The 19,858-nt window shown below is 37.0% G+C and overlaps 2 protein-coding genes across 7 annotated transcripts; one reads left to right on the forward strand and one right to left on the reverse strand.

Annotated features, from left to right (window-relative positions):
- Positions 1-6,182: 6,182 nt before the first annotated feature.
- LOC147532542 (serine carboxypeptidase-like 45) lies at positions 6,183-11,889 on the reverse strand. Its single transcript, XM_086647890.1, has 10 exons — positions 10,820-11,889; positions 10,332-10,436; positions 10,145-10,240; positions 9,783-9,875; positions 9,610-9,695; positions 7,751-8,050; positions 7,480-7,613; positions 7,303-7,395; positions 6,721-6,838; positions 6,183-6,624 (listed from the first exon to the last, which is right to left on the reverse strand). The coding sequence occupies exons 1-10, from the start codon at positions 11,061-11,063 to the stop codon at positions 6,412-6,414; spliced, it is 1,482 nt and encodes a 493-aa protein (XP_086504016.1). The 5' UTR covers positions 11,064-11,889; the 3' UTR covers positions 6,183-6,411.
- Positions 11,890-12,571: 682 nt separating this feature from the next.
- On the forward strand, positions 12,572-15,141 carry LOC147532543 (F-box/LRR-repeat protein At4g14096-like). Of its 6 annotated transcripts, none has more exons than XM_086647897.1 (5): positions 12,979-13,221; positions 13,376-13,463; positions 14,118-14,296; positions 14,421-14,573; positions 14,686-15,141. In XM_086647897.1, exons 2-5 carry the CDS (start codon positions 13,391-13,393, stop codon positions 14,986-14,988), a joined length of 708 nt encoding a protein of 235 aa, XP_086504023.1. In that variant the 5' UTR covers positions 12,979-13,221; positions 13,376-13,390; the 3' UTR covers positions 14,989-15,141. The 6 variants fall into 6 exon arrangements, with proteins under 6 accessions (XP_086504019.1, XP_086504023.1, XP_086504020.1 ...); XM_086647896.1 differs by having other exon boundaries at positions 13,118-13,221; positions 13,373-13,463; XM_086647893.1 differs by having other exon boundaries at positions 12,572-13,221; positions 13,373-14,296.
- Positions 15,142-19,858: the final 4,717 nt, after the last annotated feature.

Consider the following 19,858-nt stretch of genomic DNA (forward strand, 5'->3'; position numbering starts at 1 on the left):
CACCATAAACATTATTACTCTTACAACAATTGAATTCTCATATATTATTAAATTTGTGGTCATCTAACTTCAAACCAATTGACAATGAGTGGAGATGACCTACACGTTATATTTTTTTGTTATTAGATTACCTTTATTTTATGTGGGATTATTCTCACACACCCTTCATGGGCGAGGTTCTTTGAGCCTAACACGTATTTTTTTTTTTCGGGAAACGTGGAGAACGTGTAACTTTAAACTTATCACGTGTTTTCCTAAATCTGGTACCATGTTAAGTTTGTGGTCATCCAATTCAAAACCAATGGATAATGAGTCGAGAGACCCGCATTATATTCTTCGTTACTATATGACCCTTCTCCGTGTGAGATTATTCTCACATAAATAATTGCATCACTTGAACATCTATGACAGTTTCACTTTGATCACAAAATAATGTTCTGAATAAAAAATAGAAGAAAACATAGAGATAGGAAGTAAGAAGTCAAACTTGGATTTCGACAAGTAAACTAGAAAAAGGGGAAGATATATACGAGATAAAATAAGAATTAAAAGATTTTTTTTTTCCCGTGATGGCCCCAGGGTACTACGCTAATAAAAAGAATTACATTCTAATCAATGTTTCTTAATACAAGTAAAATAACTCCTAACTAAAGGCCTCTAAATCCGATGTCACGACCTCTTTACTTGGAGAAGCTGTATGGGCCAAAATACGTCACTAAGAGCGCCCTAAAAAATCCACGATTAATGTGCCGACACAGTGACCAAGCCCACGAATTAACAACTAATGGGCCCGACCCGTTAAGCTTCGGGCACCCCGAAGCAACGTCACGATACGCAAGCACTTCCAGCCCTGGATAAAGAGGCCAGACCTCACCTCCTCAGCGTACCTCCCGCCGAATATCCGTTGGGAAACGTTACTCTCATTCAAGTCGGAAATATCCCTGATATACCCGTCAGAGGGAGTTACGATATCCACATTTATGATGACAGCTCTATGCGTTACCGCATTAAAGAGACAGCTTGTCATTAAGTAACAGTGAACCCAAGACACTATAAAATGAGCAAGCAGATGAAGATACAGACCATCTGATTCTGGAAAAACACATCCAGCTTCCAACTAAAACACTCGATTATCTGGTTATCGCCGAGCACACCCAATAGTCATCTGACATCACTGTTGTTATTCATAAGGTCGGGACTCTAAAAATTCCCATTTATTTACGGTGCATACCCATGAACAAGGCAAGCCTCTCCTGGGTTGTCTCATCCACGAAGCAGACCTCACAAGTATTATCATAACCTCTTTTCAAATAAGGCAGTCCGTAGAGAGCGAGCTACGACCACTCTACAAGCCGTACCCAAGCTCCAACAAGTATCCAACCAACGGTAACATTCCAAGGATATTATTCACGCACTTATTATTTCTCTTGCAAGCTTACTGACTTGACCGTCGGAGTCCCCTTAGGTCGGCACCATCCCGGTGTCCCAGTGATCTTACGGTCACGTGTGTTCTTGTCTCTTGTCACAGGTTAAGTCCAAAGACGTCGACGGTGCCCGCAAAAATATTAACAGGTAAAGGTCTGACTTCCCGTCAACGGTCCGACCCACTTGACTTTTTGACCCACGAATTTTTACCCTCACAGAAACATATGTCGTGACGTCTGCTAGGATGACAAGTATGAGCAGATAGGCTAGTGGACCAATACGAGGTCACGAGCTGCCATAAGCTCTTGTTTTTCATGCGATGGAAGGTGTTTGCTGCATTTAAGTATGGAACATGGATGAGCATCATTTAGACGAACAAGTATGCACGATTGAAAGATTGATGTTTTCTGTGGAAGTAGGCTAAACAAGAACTTTGCATATATAGGAGGGGTGGTCTCCCTTCCTCATATGCCTTGTGTGTATGCTCTGACCTCGTTCACCTTAGCAAGTGTGCACGAAAGTGAGCAATACTCTAAGGTGCAACCTCCAAGTGGCACATTGCACGGGTTCACTTGTCATATGATATGGCTTGGGACAATACCTGAAGATAGTGTACTGCAGCCTCCATTTGGGACAATAATTTCATATGCGCGCGTCTGAGTTGAGTCATGTTGTGTTCTAGGCACTACCGTTCGGAGTGATGAGCTATTCAAGGAGCCGGACCTTGATGTCTTTATGTTGGGCATATGGGAGCTAAAATAGCTTATGCGAGATGGTATGCTCCTATGCCCAATGTCCGAATGAAAGTCAATATGTGTATGTGTCGAAAGCCTAATGATCGGTTGGCAAGATCCCACATTGTGGCTTGGTTTGCTTGGCTTTATTGTTGATATCCTTTATGATGAGAGACAGTCTATGACTAAAGGAAGCTTCGTACGGTACGATGAGTATAGCTCGTATGTTGGGACACTAACGTGTCATAAAGCACTATGGGCAAAGCCAAGATGACTTGAAGGTCACAAGTGTTCCGAAATGTTTGGGAAGGTTGGTTATGTAGGAGGGAGTGTGTAGCCTGCAGGGAGTACGTAGCCTGACCGTATGTGACACCAGGATCCATGAATCCCCCAAATATACAGAAAGTTCTTGACCCAAATATACAAAAAGCCCTATTATTTCTCTCTTGCCATAATATCCACCAAACAGCAAAAGGAACAGCAATGGTAAGAACACGTCTGACAGAAAGTGATTTATCAATCTTCGTCCTCTTCAAGAATTGAGCGTTTGTCAAATGAGTCAGAGACAACATCGGGATTGATTGATGGGAAGCAGTTCTTGACTGCTTGAGACATTGAGCAACGCATCAAGACATGCTCCAACAACACTAGCGTGGACTTACAAAGAACCCAACAATTAACTAAAAGTGAGTTTTTCTTTACGTGATGGGCCTAGAAGGTTACCCTAAATGGGCCTACACCCGCAAGTGCACGGATGTCAAGTTGTAATTTTCCGGTAAGACCGGTTCGTTCCTCAGAGACTAAGTGAAACCTATTCTAAGACTTGGAAGTAAGACGGTTGTGAAAATGGTTTTGGTTTTGGTGATAAAATAATAACGAACAAATTAATAAAATAAATTATGATACAACGAACTTAAATGGGGGAGAGGACCTAGGATTTTAGAAATTCACCACATAAAATCACCTTTAGAAACAAATACTTAAAATGGTTAATTCTCTTCTTTTTTTATAACTCGGAATTTCGAATAATGAACTATCCTAATTCCGGGAGATGTTTTCGTTAAAACCGAATAAAACATAACAATGTAATCATTTTATTTTAAATAAATAAATCTCTAAACTACTATTTATCAATTAATAAGTATGAACCGTCAAATGATTTAACATAAGCACGATGCATCAAATCGAAAAGTATAAATAGTGAAAAGAAAATCTATTTATCAAACTAAAACGAATTAAACTATGAAGCATTAATCAAGAGTTAAAAAAATTATATCTCTAAAAGATCAAAAATGGGTTTCATCCTAAAACCCTAGATGGAGAGTCTTAGCTAATCATGATCGATATTTAAATAAATTTGAATAATAAAAGAGAATGGAAGAAAACTTAACTTTTTCGCTATTTCCAAACCAAACAGGGCCTTAGGGAAATGATTTCCTTCTGTTTTTCCCAAAATTCTGCCAAACGCACCCTCAGGGAAAACGATTTTCTCGTCTTCCCGGAAAATACTTCTCTGTGGGGAAATTATTTTCCTCACCTGGTTTTTCTCTCTCTCTACTGTTTTCTCCTTCTTTCTCACTCTAACCTTTCTCTTTCTCTCTCTAAAACATTAATATTACTCTCCCTCTCTCTCTCTAACTAAAACAGTAAAGGATGAAGAAGAAATGATGAGTTTTTAATGGAGTTAGTAAATTCAAATTCAATTTCTTTCTCTCTCACTGTTTCTTTCTCTCTCTCTGTTTCTTTCTCTTTCAATAACCTTTCTCTCACTAAAAAATTACAAAAGAAGAAGGAAGATATATGATGATGCTCCCAGCCGAGAGGAGAGATGAGTAGATGATTCCTGTTCTTGGTCTCTCTCTCTCTCTACTGTTTTTGTTCCGACCCTTCTCCTCTCTCTTTCTCTCTAATTTTTATCTTGAAGCTCTTGAGAGGAAAAAGAAGAGGAGTCGAGCTCCATGTTTTGGCCCCCCGGGAGATTGCCTCCACATCTGTTTCTCTCTCTATTTTATAGAGTGAAGCCGAAACCGAACCAGTCCCTCTTCTCTCTCTAAAAATATTTCTTCATCAATCAAGCTTCTTTCCTTATCTCTTGATCATGTCCTTCCTTATTCACCTAAATTTCCAGCCATATTCTAATCTTCTCTGTCCTCTTTCCATTAATCTCGATTTTCATTCTCTCTCTCTCGATCTTTATCCAACCGAATCTCTCTCTCTTTTTTTATATTATCTTCAATCAATTCTAATTTCCAGCCAAGGAGAAGAAGAATGGAAACAATATAGCCTCTCCGTTAATTGAATCTCACGTCAATCTCTATCTATTCCCATCTCAGAAAATCTCTTTCCTAATATAATCTCTTCTCATCTCTGTTTCTTATTCTTTCTCTTTCTATTTGTATTCCCATAAGTTAGAAGATAAAGACGAGAAAGAGAAAGAGAAAGAGGATTTGCCTCAAATTTTGTCACGTTGGCAGTCAAGATAAGCTTTGATATGATGCAGCATGGCCGAGTAAAGGAGAGTTACAACACAGCCTACAGTTTACCCATGTGTCGCTGAGGAAACAATGGACCGTTAGATCTTTGAGGGAGCACCACACTCTGGATATCCCAGCGTACCACCACGCGTAACCGAAGTTAGCCCGAAAATTTCATATTACCTCTAGATTGGTCGCCACGTGTCTAATAGCTAACTTGGTCTATCGATTTTGATCCCAACTTCGATCCGGTCTATTTTGCTCGTACGGACACCGATTTGACTTCCGTTTTCTCCTATGGGTTCGTCTTGGACTCTACTTTCACTAGAGCACTAATGTCGACCAAGATTACCATAACCAACAAGTGACCAAAATGCCCTCAGCATGCTTTTCTTCCGATTTTATCCGTTTTTCGCACTAAACTCCTTAGAAGGCACCTGGGTAAAAGAAACAAGCATTTCATCAGAGTAACTGCTCGAAATGGACTAACTAGTACAAATTAAGAGATTCAGATGGGACATTTTCATGTCTCATCATTACGCCAAATAGTGGAATGGAAGATTTTTTGAAGAACCACTGCCCCATTGATGAATGAATGCTATTTAGTTGGAATAATCTTCTTGCTAATTTGTTTATACTACCGCTAGATGAGTTTCATCAACCTCATCCAAAACATTGCAAGAGATTGTAAATTGAAGTAGTCGAGTAGCCTTTATCTGGATCAACCAGGGCCGGCCCTAGTATATCGGGGGCCCCAAGCGAAACCAAAAATTGGGGCCCCCATACAATGAATATTAGAAAAAAGAATAAGTAAAATTTAAACAATGCAAATGGTAGGAATCAAACCCTTGACCTTCCATTTAAGATCTAAACACTTTACCACCAAGCTGCAACTTAAATTGTGTTTGAAATTGATTTAAAGTATAATTAGTTTTTCGAAAATTACATACGAAATATGAAACATGAGACCCTTGATTATTTGGGGCCCAAAGCGACCGCTTTGGTGGCTTTGATCACGGGCCACCCCTGGGATCAACTCAGCCAAGAACGCGTTTTTTCTCCAATAGGAAGTGTGGTGTTTCACCAATCAATCTGAGATGCTCCATTAAATGTGGCAATTCTGTATCAGCAATGGGACGGGAGAAAGGCAGATTCAATAATATGCAACTATGCAAGCACCACGGGACCTAGTCCCTAAGTTGTTAGATTCTTAGACCATTAATGAAAACATAGAGTGAAACATAATGTGTAGAACTAGGGTCTCATATAAAAAATTATTATAAATCAAAATTTTATTTTTTGTGATAGATCAAATTTCTAAGTAAACAAAAAATGTTGATTGAACCATTGATGTTTGATTTTTCATATCACTAGCTTTACCAACTTCGCTTAATCAGGTTTGGTTTGAGATTGTGTTAACTTCAGTAAATAAAAGATTCACTCAATCAAAACTTGTTTTGAAATGTCAGTTAATATGAAAACAAGTTTTGAATTGAATTGAATTGCAACCGTAAAGGCACTTTGAAATGAAAAATGAAAACGTCGAGAGTTTGTGACACCAGAAGACCATATTGAATTATCCTTACATTTTGATTGAAATTCGGTACAATTATTGTGCAAACATCACGCCAGTGCTAACTATCTGAACCAAATATTTCAAAATCAGTATCCAAATTCAACCCAGTTAGCAAAAATAATAAATGGTAGATTTCTTATTTCTGAAGACTATAAAAGAACTCATTCTGAGACTTCTCCCTCAACCAAACATTCTCACAATCCTAGTATGTGTCATGAAACTGAGCGAAAGGTTCAAGCTTAATGATCGGCCTAGGCAAGGGAGATCCACGTAGAAATGCTTTAAACAACGTTAGAGCTTGAGACGGGGATGTAAATGGAACTTCATGAGCTGCACCCCGAACGGTTGCATAGGTGAGATACGTTATGTTTTTTCCGTCTTTTAACGCACTAAACGACTGAGACCACCCGGCTATCTGCAACATACATAGTGAAAATATTGAAAGTTTAAGATGAGGTGATGGGTCTTAGTTAAAAAAAAAACAAAATTAGAGATTGAGCTATGAACGTACCTGTTTATTATCGTACCAAGGAGCATATTTTGTGAGGGGAATGAGTTTTAGGTCTTGAGCAAGTATATTAGCTATGATCCTTGTTTGTGTGAGTGGGATCTTTGTGTCTTGGTCACCACTGCAATATATTAGGTCAAAAGAGTTTGAGTTTGGTTAGATATTATCTCACCAAAGATGAGAGAGATCAGAGCATAGTTACCAGAAACGGGATACGCTCCGGTACGAATACGGGGTACGCTAATTAGACGTTTCCGGTTCGCTAGGGGGTATAATTATTCGCAAAAATTTATGCAATATATATATATATATATATATATATACAACTTAAAACCGATGAAAGCAATATTCACACTTTGTAAACCCTAAATGTAGTAATAAGTGCAGAACCTAAAGTCAAAGCAATATTCACACTTTGTAAACCCTAAATATCATGTTTTCATCTTTTTTCTTCTTGCAAATGGGTACGCCAGATTTAGCGATCTGATTCGCGTACCCACTCTAAAAGGGTACGATCGAACTAGATCGGAGTTCGCTCTCCAAATGACCGAATCTGGTAACTATGGATCAGAGTTACTAACCAACCTGAAAAGCACTAATGGAATACCCTCTTTGATAATGTCAGAAAGAAGAGGTATAAGGTTCATGTCTAGGTTATCTTTTTGATAATATTGATTCCTGCATTATCAAAACATGATTGTTAGTAGATATTATTAGTGAACTTCAAAATGATCTTTTCGTAGGTCGAGATGAGAGAGAGACCCAGAGCAGAAGTCCCAACTATAGCGAAGGTTGGTGGTGTTGGCATGAAGTGCTTTTTGAACTTCAGGCTTGTTAAGGTAAGTTAGTATCCTATCTTCAAGGCATGGATCTCCAATGTTTCCTTTTCTCACGAGCTGTATAGAATTGTAAAACCATTGTTTCATCAAATTCTAACTGCAGGTGTTAATGAGTACTCTCGTTTATCTTGAAACATAAGCAAATATGAGCAAGTGAATACACATATAGAGTTTAGGGTTTGGAAAAAACATACTTTTGAGTTCAAGGATGCAAGCTCCCTTCCTGAATTAAACTGCAGAGTGTTAAGACTGGGAGACAAGCATTCGGGCAACAGTAAATCCGTTGTATCGACGTGACCCATCTCAGCTCTAACTGTGTTGAAAACATATTTACATTCCTTGGATACATTACCATGAACAAATTCCCTAAAGAACCTTGAGTCACTGCAGACTTTGTTCTTCAATTCAAGTGTTGCATCTGATATTGCTCCATGTGACCACAAGAAATTAGCTGTATCGATACTAATGTCTACGTCTAGAAGTGGGTTTCCAAGCTACAATTATATTCATACGAGAAATAATTCAGTAGACAATCCTTTTGTTTATTTTTTTTTTTGATGAAATATCCTTTTGTTTATTTAGTACTAATGATATGAGAAGAGTCACACATAGACACGGAGGAATCTCGTGTGTCAAGAAAAACTCAATTAATCCAATGTGTCAAGTATGAATTAAAATTCTCTTTCCTAGATGACACTATTGAGATCCTTAATTCAAAATACTTCTCCAATGTAACACTAAAAAAACTCAACATTTACTTAGATTTGCTCTTGTTTATTATTTTAATATATAAAATGATGATGTTGGCTCAATTGAATTACCCAAAAGAAAACTCAAAGTTTGAGTTTTCTTTTGAGTATCTCAACATTTATTATTGTCACATCATATTGAGATTCCAGTTGATTGTTGCGTTGGAGAATGTTTTTTTTTGTTAAAAACTCAAGTAATTTTAGAGCATCTCCAATGCAAAATTCAATCTTAGAAACTCTGAGTGCCACATAGGATTTTCTTAGTTTTTCTTAAAAATTCATCTCCAATGCAAAACTCAACTACGATCTCAAAGATGATGTGTCGAGAGTGGAATAGAGATATCTTAAGAGGACACTCTGAAAATAGAGTGTCCTCTTGAGATATCTCTAATTGTCCAACTCATCAATATTTAGATTTCAACCAATAGGAATCAAGTCTTCGTATATTTTCAAAATAACAAATTATTTTTTTACAAAAATAACCATGACACATAACTAAAATAAAAGAGTTTAGAGTGTTGCATTGGAGACATACAAGAATTGAGGATCTCTATTTTCGACACCTGAGAGAGAATCTCAATTGGAACTTGACAAATAGGATGAATAGATATTTTTTTAAGTTTTGCATTTTTGCATTGGAGATGCTCTTAGGTGGCTAAATTTGAGTTTTTCAATTTGAGTGTTGCATTGGAGATGCTACTTGAAAAACACAAAGTGCCACCTAGGATTTTTTTGAGTTCCAATGCAACAATCAATTTGGATCTCAAAATGATGTGGCATCATTTAATGTTGAGATATCTCAAGAAGAAAGTCAATATTTGAGATTTCTTTTGAGGATCTCAATTCGCAACTCAATATTAAACGCAAATCTACCCATCTAGGAAATGACACCTAAGTTATTTTTAAGCTTTTAGAGTGTTGCATTGGAGATGTCTTTTGAATTGAGGATCTCAATATTGATATCTAGGAAAGAGAAACTCAATTGAGCCTTGACACATCGAACAAATTGAGTTTCTTTTGAGTTTTGTATTGGAGATGCTCTAAGGGTCGGACAATGGCTCATTGAGCCCCGAAAATCCTAGATCCAGTGAAGGCCCATGGTACCTTCGACCAAGGATGTGTATATACGCGTCCACCTGGCTGCATTCCTGGGCCAGACATAGGTGAATCATCTCACATGAAAGTCTGGCCTACTGCGTAGCCCAGTGATCCGCTCATTGCTAATTGCTTTGTAGTTAGATGTCCGCAAACTTAATAGGTTAAATCACAATAAAGATTTGTAGAGAAAAAGTGGTCAAGATTACTGCAATGCCCTTAAGGTTGATAGGCTTGAGATGGTGTCTCTTGTTGTACTTCAGTATTAGTTCTACCACTTGTGGAACATAATGTCCTGTAATTAAAAAAAAATTTGAAATTTTTATCCTCAGATATCGAAACTGGACAACGACTTTCTAAAATGGTGTGAGTTAAATAGTACCTGCATAGCTCTCACCAGTGAGGAAAAGGTCTGAATTTTTGTATTTAGGGAATTCCTCCAACCAATTAAGTATAAATTTCAGATTATCCTCAGCTGCTCAAGTTCCCAACCAATAATTAAAGAGTTAATTAAGTACTTAAAATCCACTATTAATGAAATTAGAAGTTTAGGGCTAACTCCTAAACTGCTCTCAACATTTGGCAAATTCTCCTCTTTGATACCATATTTTGACTATGGTTCGTTAGACCACGAAAATCAAACAGTCTATCAGTCAAAATATGGAGGTCAAAGGGGAAAGTTGGTCAAATATTGTTGATATTTGGAAATTAACTGTAAAAGTTCATCGAGATAAACGTATATACCAGTACTAGTATCGTTCAGATGAATATAATCTGAGCTAGTATTCGAGTACGAATATCCAACGCCAATGGGAGATTCCACATACAACATGTTAGATTCTGCACCCAAAAAAGTCAAAGTTAACTGAATTCAGTATATAACTTAGTAATCAGTAAGAAAAACTCAAGAAGGGAATTATTAGTAATTTACCCAAGTTCCAGGAGAACTCATTCTTGACTAAGAGTCCATTATTGTCAGGTTGAAATGGGCCATGTTCCATGAATGCACCAAATCCAACAGAGGAACAACCAGGACCTATAACATTGATGACATTTTTCAATTCACTTAATCACATATACATAGATAGCATTTTGACCAAATATAACTTGCCCAGGTACGAACCCTCCCTCTCGAGTCTAGCTCACTCACTAGTTTGCAAATCGTAGACGTCAAACTCAAAATAATTGACAATGAATAGAAAAGTGTGACTACTAGGTCTCCAAATGAAGTTCATAGAGCCCTCTCACATAAGAAGGTTGTAGGTGGGTTGTAGAGGGTTCATAACTTAACTAGTTAACTTGAGTTGTTGAGCATTTGTGAGGATAACTAATTTGGGAACAAAACCCCATTACTGAGAGATAACAAAAACCATGTTTAATGAAATAGATCTAGAGAGAGAGAGAGAGAAAGTAACAGACCTCCATTAAACCACAAGGTGAGGGGACGAGAGAGTGGGTCAACTGAATCAGCTTCAACAAAGTAATAAAACAGAGCTCTACCATGTGAAGAATCTGTAACAATGTAACCTGAATACTGTTTGAATCCAACATTATCAGGTTGACCAGGTAGAGATTTAATCAGCTCAGTTGAACCATTCCTGAACAGCAAGATGATGAAGAACAAGAACCAAATGGATTTGGAGAATAGAAAACTCAAACCCATTTTCAACAGTAGAGGTCAAAGTGGTAGTTCTTTCCCCTGAAATAACTTGATTGGTTCCATTGCTTTTCCTGATTTGATTAAAATAATAAATGAGTTTCACGAGTAGAGTAAATTAATAATTTAATGAGTTTCACACAAGCCCCTTTTTTTAATGTGGTGTAGATCTGCATGACCAGTGACTAATATGACATTAGTTTGTCAGCATTTTAAAAGTTTCCTCATGTTTGAAACATTAGTTTGGTATAGGATTGGGAAAACGGGCTGGGAAACTTGCAACCCAAAGGTGACCACCACACCATCAAGGGGTCTCAAGCGAAATGAGCTTGAGTCGAACTTACCTGACCCGTCACAACGGGTTGAAGCAGTTGGGACACGGATAAGGCTTTCTACCAGGTCTAGGCCCATTATACCTGGTAACTAAGGACCCGTCGAAACCCGCTCGATAGTTCGTCCCAGAGCCTGCATGTATAAGTAGAGATCCAACTGTTGATGTTTCATGTCTTCAAGAGAGACTCTCAGTCGTTGGATCAAAAGGGACATTTGATCAAAACCCTAAGATGCCCTTTCATTCCCTATTTAAACCCCCTCATAGGCTAGTATACCTTTTACTGCCTCACTCCATCTCCCTCATCTTCTCGCACTTTAAAACCTCCGTTGACTAGGGACAAGTGAAGAGGTAGATCGTAGTCAGTTCTGTCATTGAGCCCTGCTTGAGCCCTGAAACATATGAGGGATGTCCGCAAAAGTCAACCTGGTACCTTGAGCTTTGCTTCGAATCGAGGCAAGCAGAAAGTTGGATCCAGTCAGCTCTGCACCTGAACCCACTCTGACCAAAAAAGCAAAGTAGGGAGGTCTACAAACGTAAGAAAGGTCAGAAAATGCGACAAATCTACTTTTCGTACACAGATCATAATCTTATGAGACATGTCCATTAAGAAGATAAACATTCAAACAAATATTATCATGTAACTTACATTACACGTGGCACTCATTAAGTTGGTGCTCTCACACTGCATCATCTTAGTTGTGCCTTGCCACCGCTTGTGAACCTATATAAGCATATAAGGTTTGTCTTTACAAGGGGGGACACATCCACACTCTAACTGAATTATTGCCAAATTTGACTGGCTTGAGCGTCATAGAGTCTTTTGTAGGCCGCTCCATCTCAGATCATTATTCATTAAGAAAGAAATTCAAGAGAGTTCACATGATCAATTTTTAAGAGATACTCTAAAAACCACTTTACAACATCATAAAAAAAGCCAACACCATTAAAACCAACACTTTTGGAATTTTATAAAAAGGCAATAAAAACTCAAGAATTTATACAGAAAGTCCAAGAACAAAAAAGACAACACAACCGTTTCTTTTCGAACGGTTCAGTGAGAACCCTCGAGAAGTCTCAGATTGTACCATCCAAAAATTCTTTGTCCATTGGTGGATCAACTTTATTCTGAACAGAACCGGTGGGGTTAATCTGATAACCCTTAAGAACTTTCGTTGAGGACGATCTTAAAGTTTTTAAGAGTTCTTGAATCGAGCTTGTCTGAAAAAACCCTCAAGAATATATAAAATTAGAGCGAGAAAGATATAATTGAAAGAAAAAAAAGAAAAGTTTGAATTAGTGCATGCTTGAGAGAGGAGTTAGAGAAAGAGGGTGGGACTGGAGGAGAAGAATGAAAGCAAAAAAAAGAGAGAAATGAAAGAGGAGAAACCCACCATTAAATGTGAGTGCCAAGAGAGCATGTGGCTCGTCAACACTTGCTTGCCCAAGCGGTTGAAAGTGAACATAAACTCCAAAATCCTGAAAGTCCAAGTTCGATTCCCCGAAGAGGTGGAATCCATGGTTAGTGAATTTGAGTTATTAAAGGTATAAATAATGTAATAAATTTGTATGATTCTCTTTCATGATGTTGGGCTTTACACCTCTTACCGTTAGTCCGTTACACGTAGATGGGGTCGATTTCTCAAAAAAAAAAAAAAAAAAAAAGGGACAACCCGGTGGTTTTACCTTTAAGCAGACCCGTTTAGAACTATTCTGTTGTATCCTAAGCGTCTAAACTTTCAAACACCAAAACCTTCTTCAAAACCCTAGTAAATTGGGGTTACCAACACAAGTCCGCTCATTATCTCTCACAGTAATATTTGCTCATACTCGGTAACTACTTCTTCTCTCAGTAGGAGTAGGAATATGTATTTGCATTTTCTGATTTCTCTAAACATTTTTGAGATCATTCGATTTTGTTGTATAAGTGTTGGTTTTTGTTGATGGGTTATTATCCTAACAATGAAATTTTGTTGTTATTTAGGAGGATGATTTCTTTGAAATGATGGAAGTGAAAAAGCAGAAGCTACTACTCAATGGGAATAACATGACAATCTCTGATGATGATAGAATTAGTAATTTACCAGAACTAGTTCTTCATCACATTCTGTCTTTTCTTCCAACAAAAACAGCTGCCCTTACTTGCATTTTATCTAAAAGATGGATGGCATTGTGGACATCTATACCCATTCTTGATTTTGATTCTTGGTATGGTCGTTTAGATGCTGATGATTTCAATCTACACGTCTATAAGTTCATGGATTTTGTAGATAGAACATTGCTTCTTCGTGATACGTATAACCCTAATATTCAGAAATTCAATCTAGATTGTGATGGACTAATTAATTACTCTAGGATAAATGCTTGGATCTCTTTTGTCTTGAGGCACAAAGTCGAAGAGCTTGTTATTCGAAATGCAAGGGTTCCCTCGTGTCTTTTCGTTTCAGAGTCACTAACTAGGTTAGAGCTAAGTGATATCACGGACGTCTATCTTCCCAAATACATTTGTTTTCCAATGTTGAAAATCTTAAAGCTTGATAATATCTATTTTACGGATGTCATCGACCAACTCTTTCCTAATTGCCCGGTCTTAGAAGAGTTGGTTATAAAAGATTGCAATCGAGAGATGATATGTATCTCAAGTCCTTCACTAAAACGTTTAACATGTTCTGATCTGGACCTGTCAGTCAAGATTTGGACCCCAAATCTAGTTTTTCTTACATACACAGGTTTTCTTCTAGATTTGGAGATTCTTCATAGCGTTTCATCACTCGTTGAAGCACGTATACAAGGTTACACTGAGAGTGAAGACGATCACGGAATTATTAAGGAAAGAATTGGTTCAATTAACCTTCTTGGAGAGCTTTGTAATGTGAAGCAACTTTCATTTTCTCTCCGCACTTCGCGGGTAATGTTTTTTTTAACATGTGTATTAAGTGTTTAGATTGAAGCCAATCATATATATATATAGATATATACATTATAATTGTCTAGTCTAACTCATTAAAAACATTCTTATTCGTTTTCGACAGGAATTCTGCATTTTAGATCACTCAACCAATCTTCCTACATTTTACAATTTGACCCATTTGAAAGTGGACGCGGATATATTTTGTTCTACGGATAAGGCACTTCTGAAATTGCTCCGGAGCTCGCCAGTGCTGGAATCACTTGTCTATGAGGGGGCAAGTCATGACTCAAATCTTTTGTTTCCCTAGCAATCACTTTTTTCTTGTATCATTTACAAGTGCCCTTGTTACAATAATATTTATATTTGTTGATTATCTTCTTGTTCAGGAATTCCCCCCATATTTACCTGACGGCGATGATGAAGAATCAACACTGGATACTGTGCTTGAGTCTCTATTACTAAATCTCAAATTGGTTGAGTTCCTGCACTTTGTAGGACACAAAAGGGAGATATGTGTGGTAAATTTTTTTCTGAAAATTGCAACAATTCTGCAGAGTATGACCATTCATAAAGAAATCGACTCATCATATTTGAGTTCTCACCCCCTGTCGCGAACGCTAGAGGAAAAAATACTTGGGCTTCCCAGAGTCTCGTCAACTTGCGTAATCAAGTTTGAAGAAAATTGTTAAGAGTTCAATGTTACGAACTTTCAGTGTTGAGAAAGTCCATGTTGTTGATCAGTAACTTTTTTGGTATATGAATTTCATAGCTTTGAATGTGTAAGTATTCAGTTGAGGGACTGTGATCAACCAAATGAAATGCAGTGCTTTTGTAGTATGAAATTTAACCTGATTACATATTCATTATTTACTAAAGTATCTAAACTTCTAAAGGCAGGGGCAGATGATCCATGATAAGACGTGCCCAGGCTCTAGCTGGGGCTGGACTTTTGAAATAGCTAGCCCGGGCATCGTTCATGTCTAATATGGGTTGCGCTTGCCCATGAGATGTCATGAGATAAAAAAAACTCAACTTCAGCTTAGATTGTAAAGATAACATACTAAAACCTCAGTTTGTTGGTTTTGCATGCATTGGTTTACATATAAGAGGTGTGAGATCAAAATAATACAGAATACATGTCGACAATCAATGTAGTAAGGCATATATGATCTTACAAAAAGATGTCGAACTATGTGATTCACGCCCCTCCTGGGTTCAAGATTACCACTTTCAAGGTGAATCTTTTTCGGTGGTAATGGTGTTTTTGGTTAATTTGCATAAAAAAAGAGTATTTTGTAATGTAATTTTTTTTTCTTTTGTTGCCAATTGTAATGTACTCCTTAATAATCCTATTTTGTAAGGTAATTCTTAATAATCATAATCTGGTTTTGTCATGCCAAAATTGTATTTCTTTTTGGGGTTTTATTAAGTTAACCCAAAATATCAAATAAGGTTTTGGTATGATCTAGTACATAGTTATGAAAAATCATTTTGGACCTTTTGGGTGCATTGATCATTCAATGTTGATAGGGGACTCTATGTACACTTCGCCCAGAGTACTCTCTCTAATAGGACAAGAGATATTTTAATCGTTTTATAATGTTTTCAAATTGTGAAAAAGCTAAAACATTTCTTGTTTTATGAGCCATCTCAGCGTGACGTATATGCCAAGTAGTACTGAGGGAAGTCCTCCAATCATATGAACTCCTAAATGATTGTATTCTAAATAGTGTGAATACATTTAAATAAAAACTCCCTAATGAACCTATAAACCCTTGTGAAAGAAAGAGGGACGACCATCAAAGACCCTTTCTGATCTACGGTCCCTCGGAGCGAAGGGTTAGGCAGGTAGTATGGGCCCTCTGACTTCCAGCTATGTGTTGAGCGGCTCCCGTGGTTGAGTCGAAGCGGAGAAGGAGACTAAGTCATCGGTAAGAAAAGAATCCAACTTCTCTCTCTCTAACATATATTATAGATTAATGAAAAATGAGTTTGGAATGCATGATTTCACAAGCAGAGACGGAACCAGAACTAAAGACCAAGGGGCCAAACTCAAAAAGAAACAGAGTAGTCTCAAAACTAAGTTTACAATTTAAAAAATTGGTGGTCTCAAGGGATCGAACCTAGGTCAATTATGTTATAAGCTCACATTCCTACCAAAAAGCCTTCAACACTTTCTTACTAGTTTCACGTATGATATGGACTAATATAGTAATCCTCGTGAATTATCGTTGCACATTAAATCACTAAGGCTAGGTCGAGGGGGCATGACCCCCTCAAGCCTAGCTATAGTTCCGTCCCTGTTCACAAATCATAATCTAGCTATATTTTGTAATGTATTTTTTTTTTCTTAATAATCCTATTTTGTAAGGTAATTCTTAGTAATCATGATCTTTTCCTGTCATGCTAAAATATCAAATAAGGTTTTTTTTGTTGCAAATCAAATAAGGTTTTGGTATGATTTAGTACATAGTTATGAAAAATCATTTTGGACCTCTTGGGTGCATTGATCATTCAATGTTGATAGGGGACTCCATGTACACTTCGCCGAGAGTACTTACTCTCTCTAATAGGACAAGAAATATTTTAATCTTTTAGAGTTAATTCCTATTTGGCCCCCTACTTTGTGACCAGCTTCCTTCTTGGCCCCCTATTTCTTGTAAATTCAAATTTGGCCCCCTTTTTTAAGATAAATCCCTTAACTACCCCTCCTACAAATTATATGTTTCAAAATAAAAATAACACCCCTCCACCTCACCTCCCTCTACCTCACCACACTCTCTCTCCACCTCACCTCTCTCTCTCCGCACCTTACCTCTATCTCTAAAAACTTCCGCGACCGATCTGGTCTGTTCACGACTCCGGCAAGGGAAACCCCTTCGCCGGAGTTTCTAGAGAGAGAGTGAATTTATCTTTCCAGGTCGCCGGAACAAGTATAACACAAGTTGGACCTTGGTTGATTGGTTTGATCTCCTTGGGGTGAGAATGAGCATGAACACTCTATTTTGTTTTTTTGACCTAATTTTAAATTTCTAACTTCAAATAAACTATTTATTTCAACAGAAAAAAAAAAAAATTCAAATAAACTATTTGATAAAGTCAATGACCGGGATATAGTATGTTTGTTTACATAGATAGTGATATATCCATGGAGATTAATAATGAGAATTACTAAAAACTTATGAGCAATGAAAGTGATATATCTATAGAGATTGATAATGAGATAATTATGAAACACTTTGAAGTGATGAAAACTCGTAAAGATCAATTATGAAGGTATGAATTATAAAAATATTAAATTTATTTAAAATATTGAGTTTTTGAATCCCCTACCCTCCTCACTCTATTTTTTTCCGGACATTTTGAACTAATTTTCCTGATAAATTTCTAACTTCAGAAAAACTATTTGATAAAGTCAATGAGTGGGTTATAGTATGCTTGTATACATATAAAGTTATATATCTATGGAGATTCATAATGAGACAATTACAAAAAACTTCCGAACAATGTAAAAGTGATATACCTATGGAGATTGATAATAAGATAATTATGAAACACTTTCAAGTGATGAAAACTCGTAAAGGTTGATTATTAATGTATGAAATTTATTTAAAATATTGAGTTTTTGAATCTCTTAGTATCAATTATCAGTGGCAACTAATTTTGTCGATATATTTTTTATTATTTGCTTAAGTTTATATGATTGTAAATTCCGAATATAATAATTTTTAGACCCCCAGGGAGTATTTTCTGGACACCCCACTGCGAACGAAGGAGCATAGTTTGTGAGGGGAATGAGTTTTAGGTCTTGAGCAAGTATATTAGCTATGATCCCTGTTGTGTGAGTGGGATCTTTGTGTCTTGGTCACTGCTGCAATATAGGCCGCGGCTTTGGGGAATAAAGAAAAGTCTCCGGGGAATAAATTCTCTGGGAAATCCATATTTCTTTGTGAAATCTCTAGGGAATATTTTTTTATGGGGAACACAACTTTTTTTATAACTTACACCTCTTTCTTCTTCCCCTCTTCTTTCTTCTTCTCCGAAAAAAAACTTATTCATCTCATCTTTTTCCTTCTATATCACTTCTCTTACTTATCTTCCCCAAATCTCAAATACATGCTAACCTTATTTCTCTAAAATCAACAACAAAGTTCGAGAGATAAAGAGAAAAATAACATCCTAAACCCTAGAAATCATCAAACAAAATATTTTAAAGTTCTTAATACATATTCTATGGGATGTCCAAAGCAAATTTCTTCCTCCATTAATCCTCCCCAAGATAAACACATTATAAACCCTACAAATCAATTAATTTTGAAACCCTAAAACATATTCATTTCTAAACATATTAGGTTGTTCTCCTATGTTTTTAGGGTTTAGTGATTAGAAGAAAACAAAGCTTTGAAAAATAAGATGAAGAAAAGAAGAAACTTGGAAAGAGTTTAGGGTTTAGAACCTTAGAAAGATTTTGCTTAAATTTATAAAAGTTCTTTCTAAATTCGTTTATAGAATCTTCTAAAAATTTAGTTTTGTTTAACTCTAAAATTGGGAGCCCTATAACAACAAATAGATATAAAAAAAAGTCAATCTTGATTGACCAATTTTGTAGAGAATTTTTATTCCCCAGAGATTTTCTTTTATTCTCCAAAGCCGCGGCCGCAATATATTAGGTCAAAAGAGTTTGAGTTTTGTTAGATATTATCTCACCAAAGATGAGAGAGATCAGAGTTACCAAACCAACCGGAAAAGCACTAACGGAATGCCCTCTTTGATAATATCCGAAAGAAGAGGTATAAGGTTCATGTCTAGGTTATCTTTTGGGTTAATTCCGGTTTGGCCCCCGATTTGTGACCAACTCGTTGTTTTTGCTCCAATAAGTGTCCGACAGTTCGTTTTGGCCGCAAGGACCAAATTTTTGACAAAATTATCCTCGGGGGTCAAAATAGAATTATTTCTGAAAAAAGGTTAAAAACAAAAAAAACCACATCACACCTTTCTTTATCATCCACTTCACCTTATCTCTTCTCTGGCGAAAGGTTGCCGGTCGGAATAAAAAATTCTGGCCGACCACCTTTAACAAAAATTTTTTTCTCTCTCTTTGTTCTCCTTTCTCTCTCATCTTCTCTCTCTCTCCCTCTCTATATTCTCTGTTCCGACGAAGGATAAGGGTATCCTTCGCCGGAAATCGTCTGGATTTGGGGAAAACCCCAGATCCAGACTCCTCTTCGTCTGAAATCCCAGACGAAGAGGAGTTTTCTTCATAAAGTCAGATAGTGCGACAAATATACTTTTCATACACAGATCATAATGTTAGAGGACCTGTCCGTGTAAGAAGATACACATTCAAAGAAATTTTATCTTCTAACGTACATGACACGTGACACTCATTAAGGTTGTGTCCTCACACCGCATCATCTTAGTTGTCCCTTACCACCCAGCTTGTGGAACCTATATAAGCATATAAGATTTTCCCTTAATAGAGAGGACTCTTTCACACTCGAACTGAATTATTACAAAATTTGACTGACTTGAGCGAAAGAGAGTCTTTTGTAGGTCGCC

Source organism: Eschscholzia californica, unplaced genomic scaffold (genome assembly GCF_041429995.1).
Source record: "Eschscholzia californica isolate CP2 unplaced genomic scaffold, dmEscCali1.0.p SCAF_6, whole genome shotgun sequence".
Lineage (NCBI taxonomy): Eukaryota > Viridiplantae > Streptophyta > Magnoliopsida > Ranunculales > Papaveraceae > Eschscholzia > Eschscholzia californica.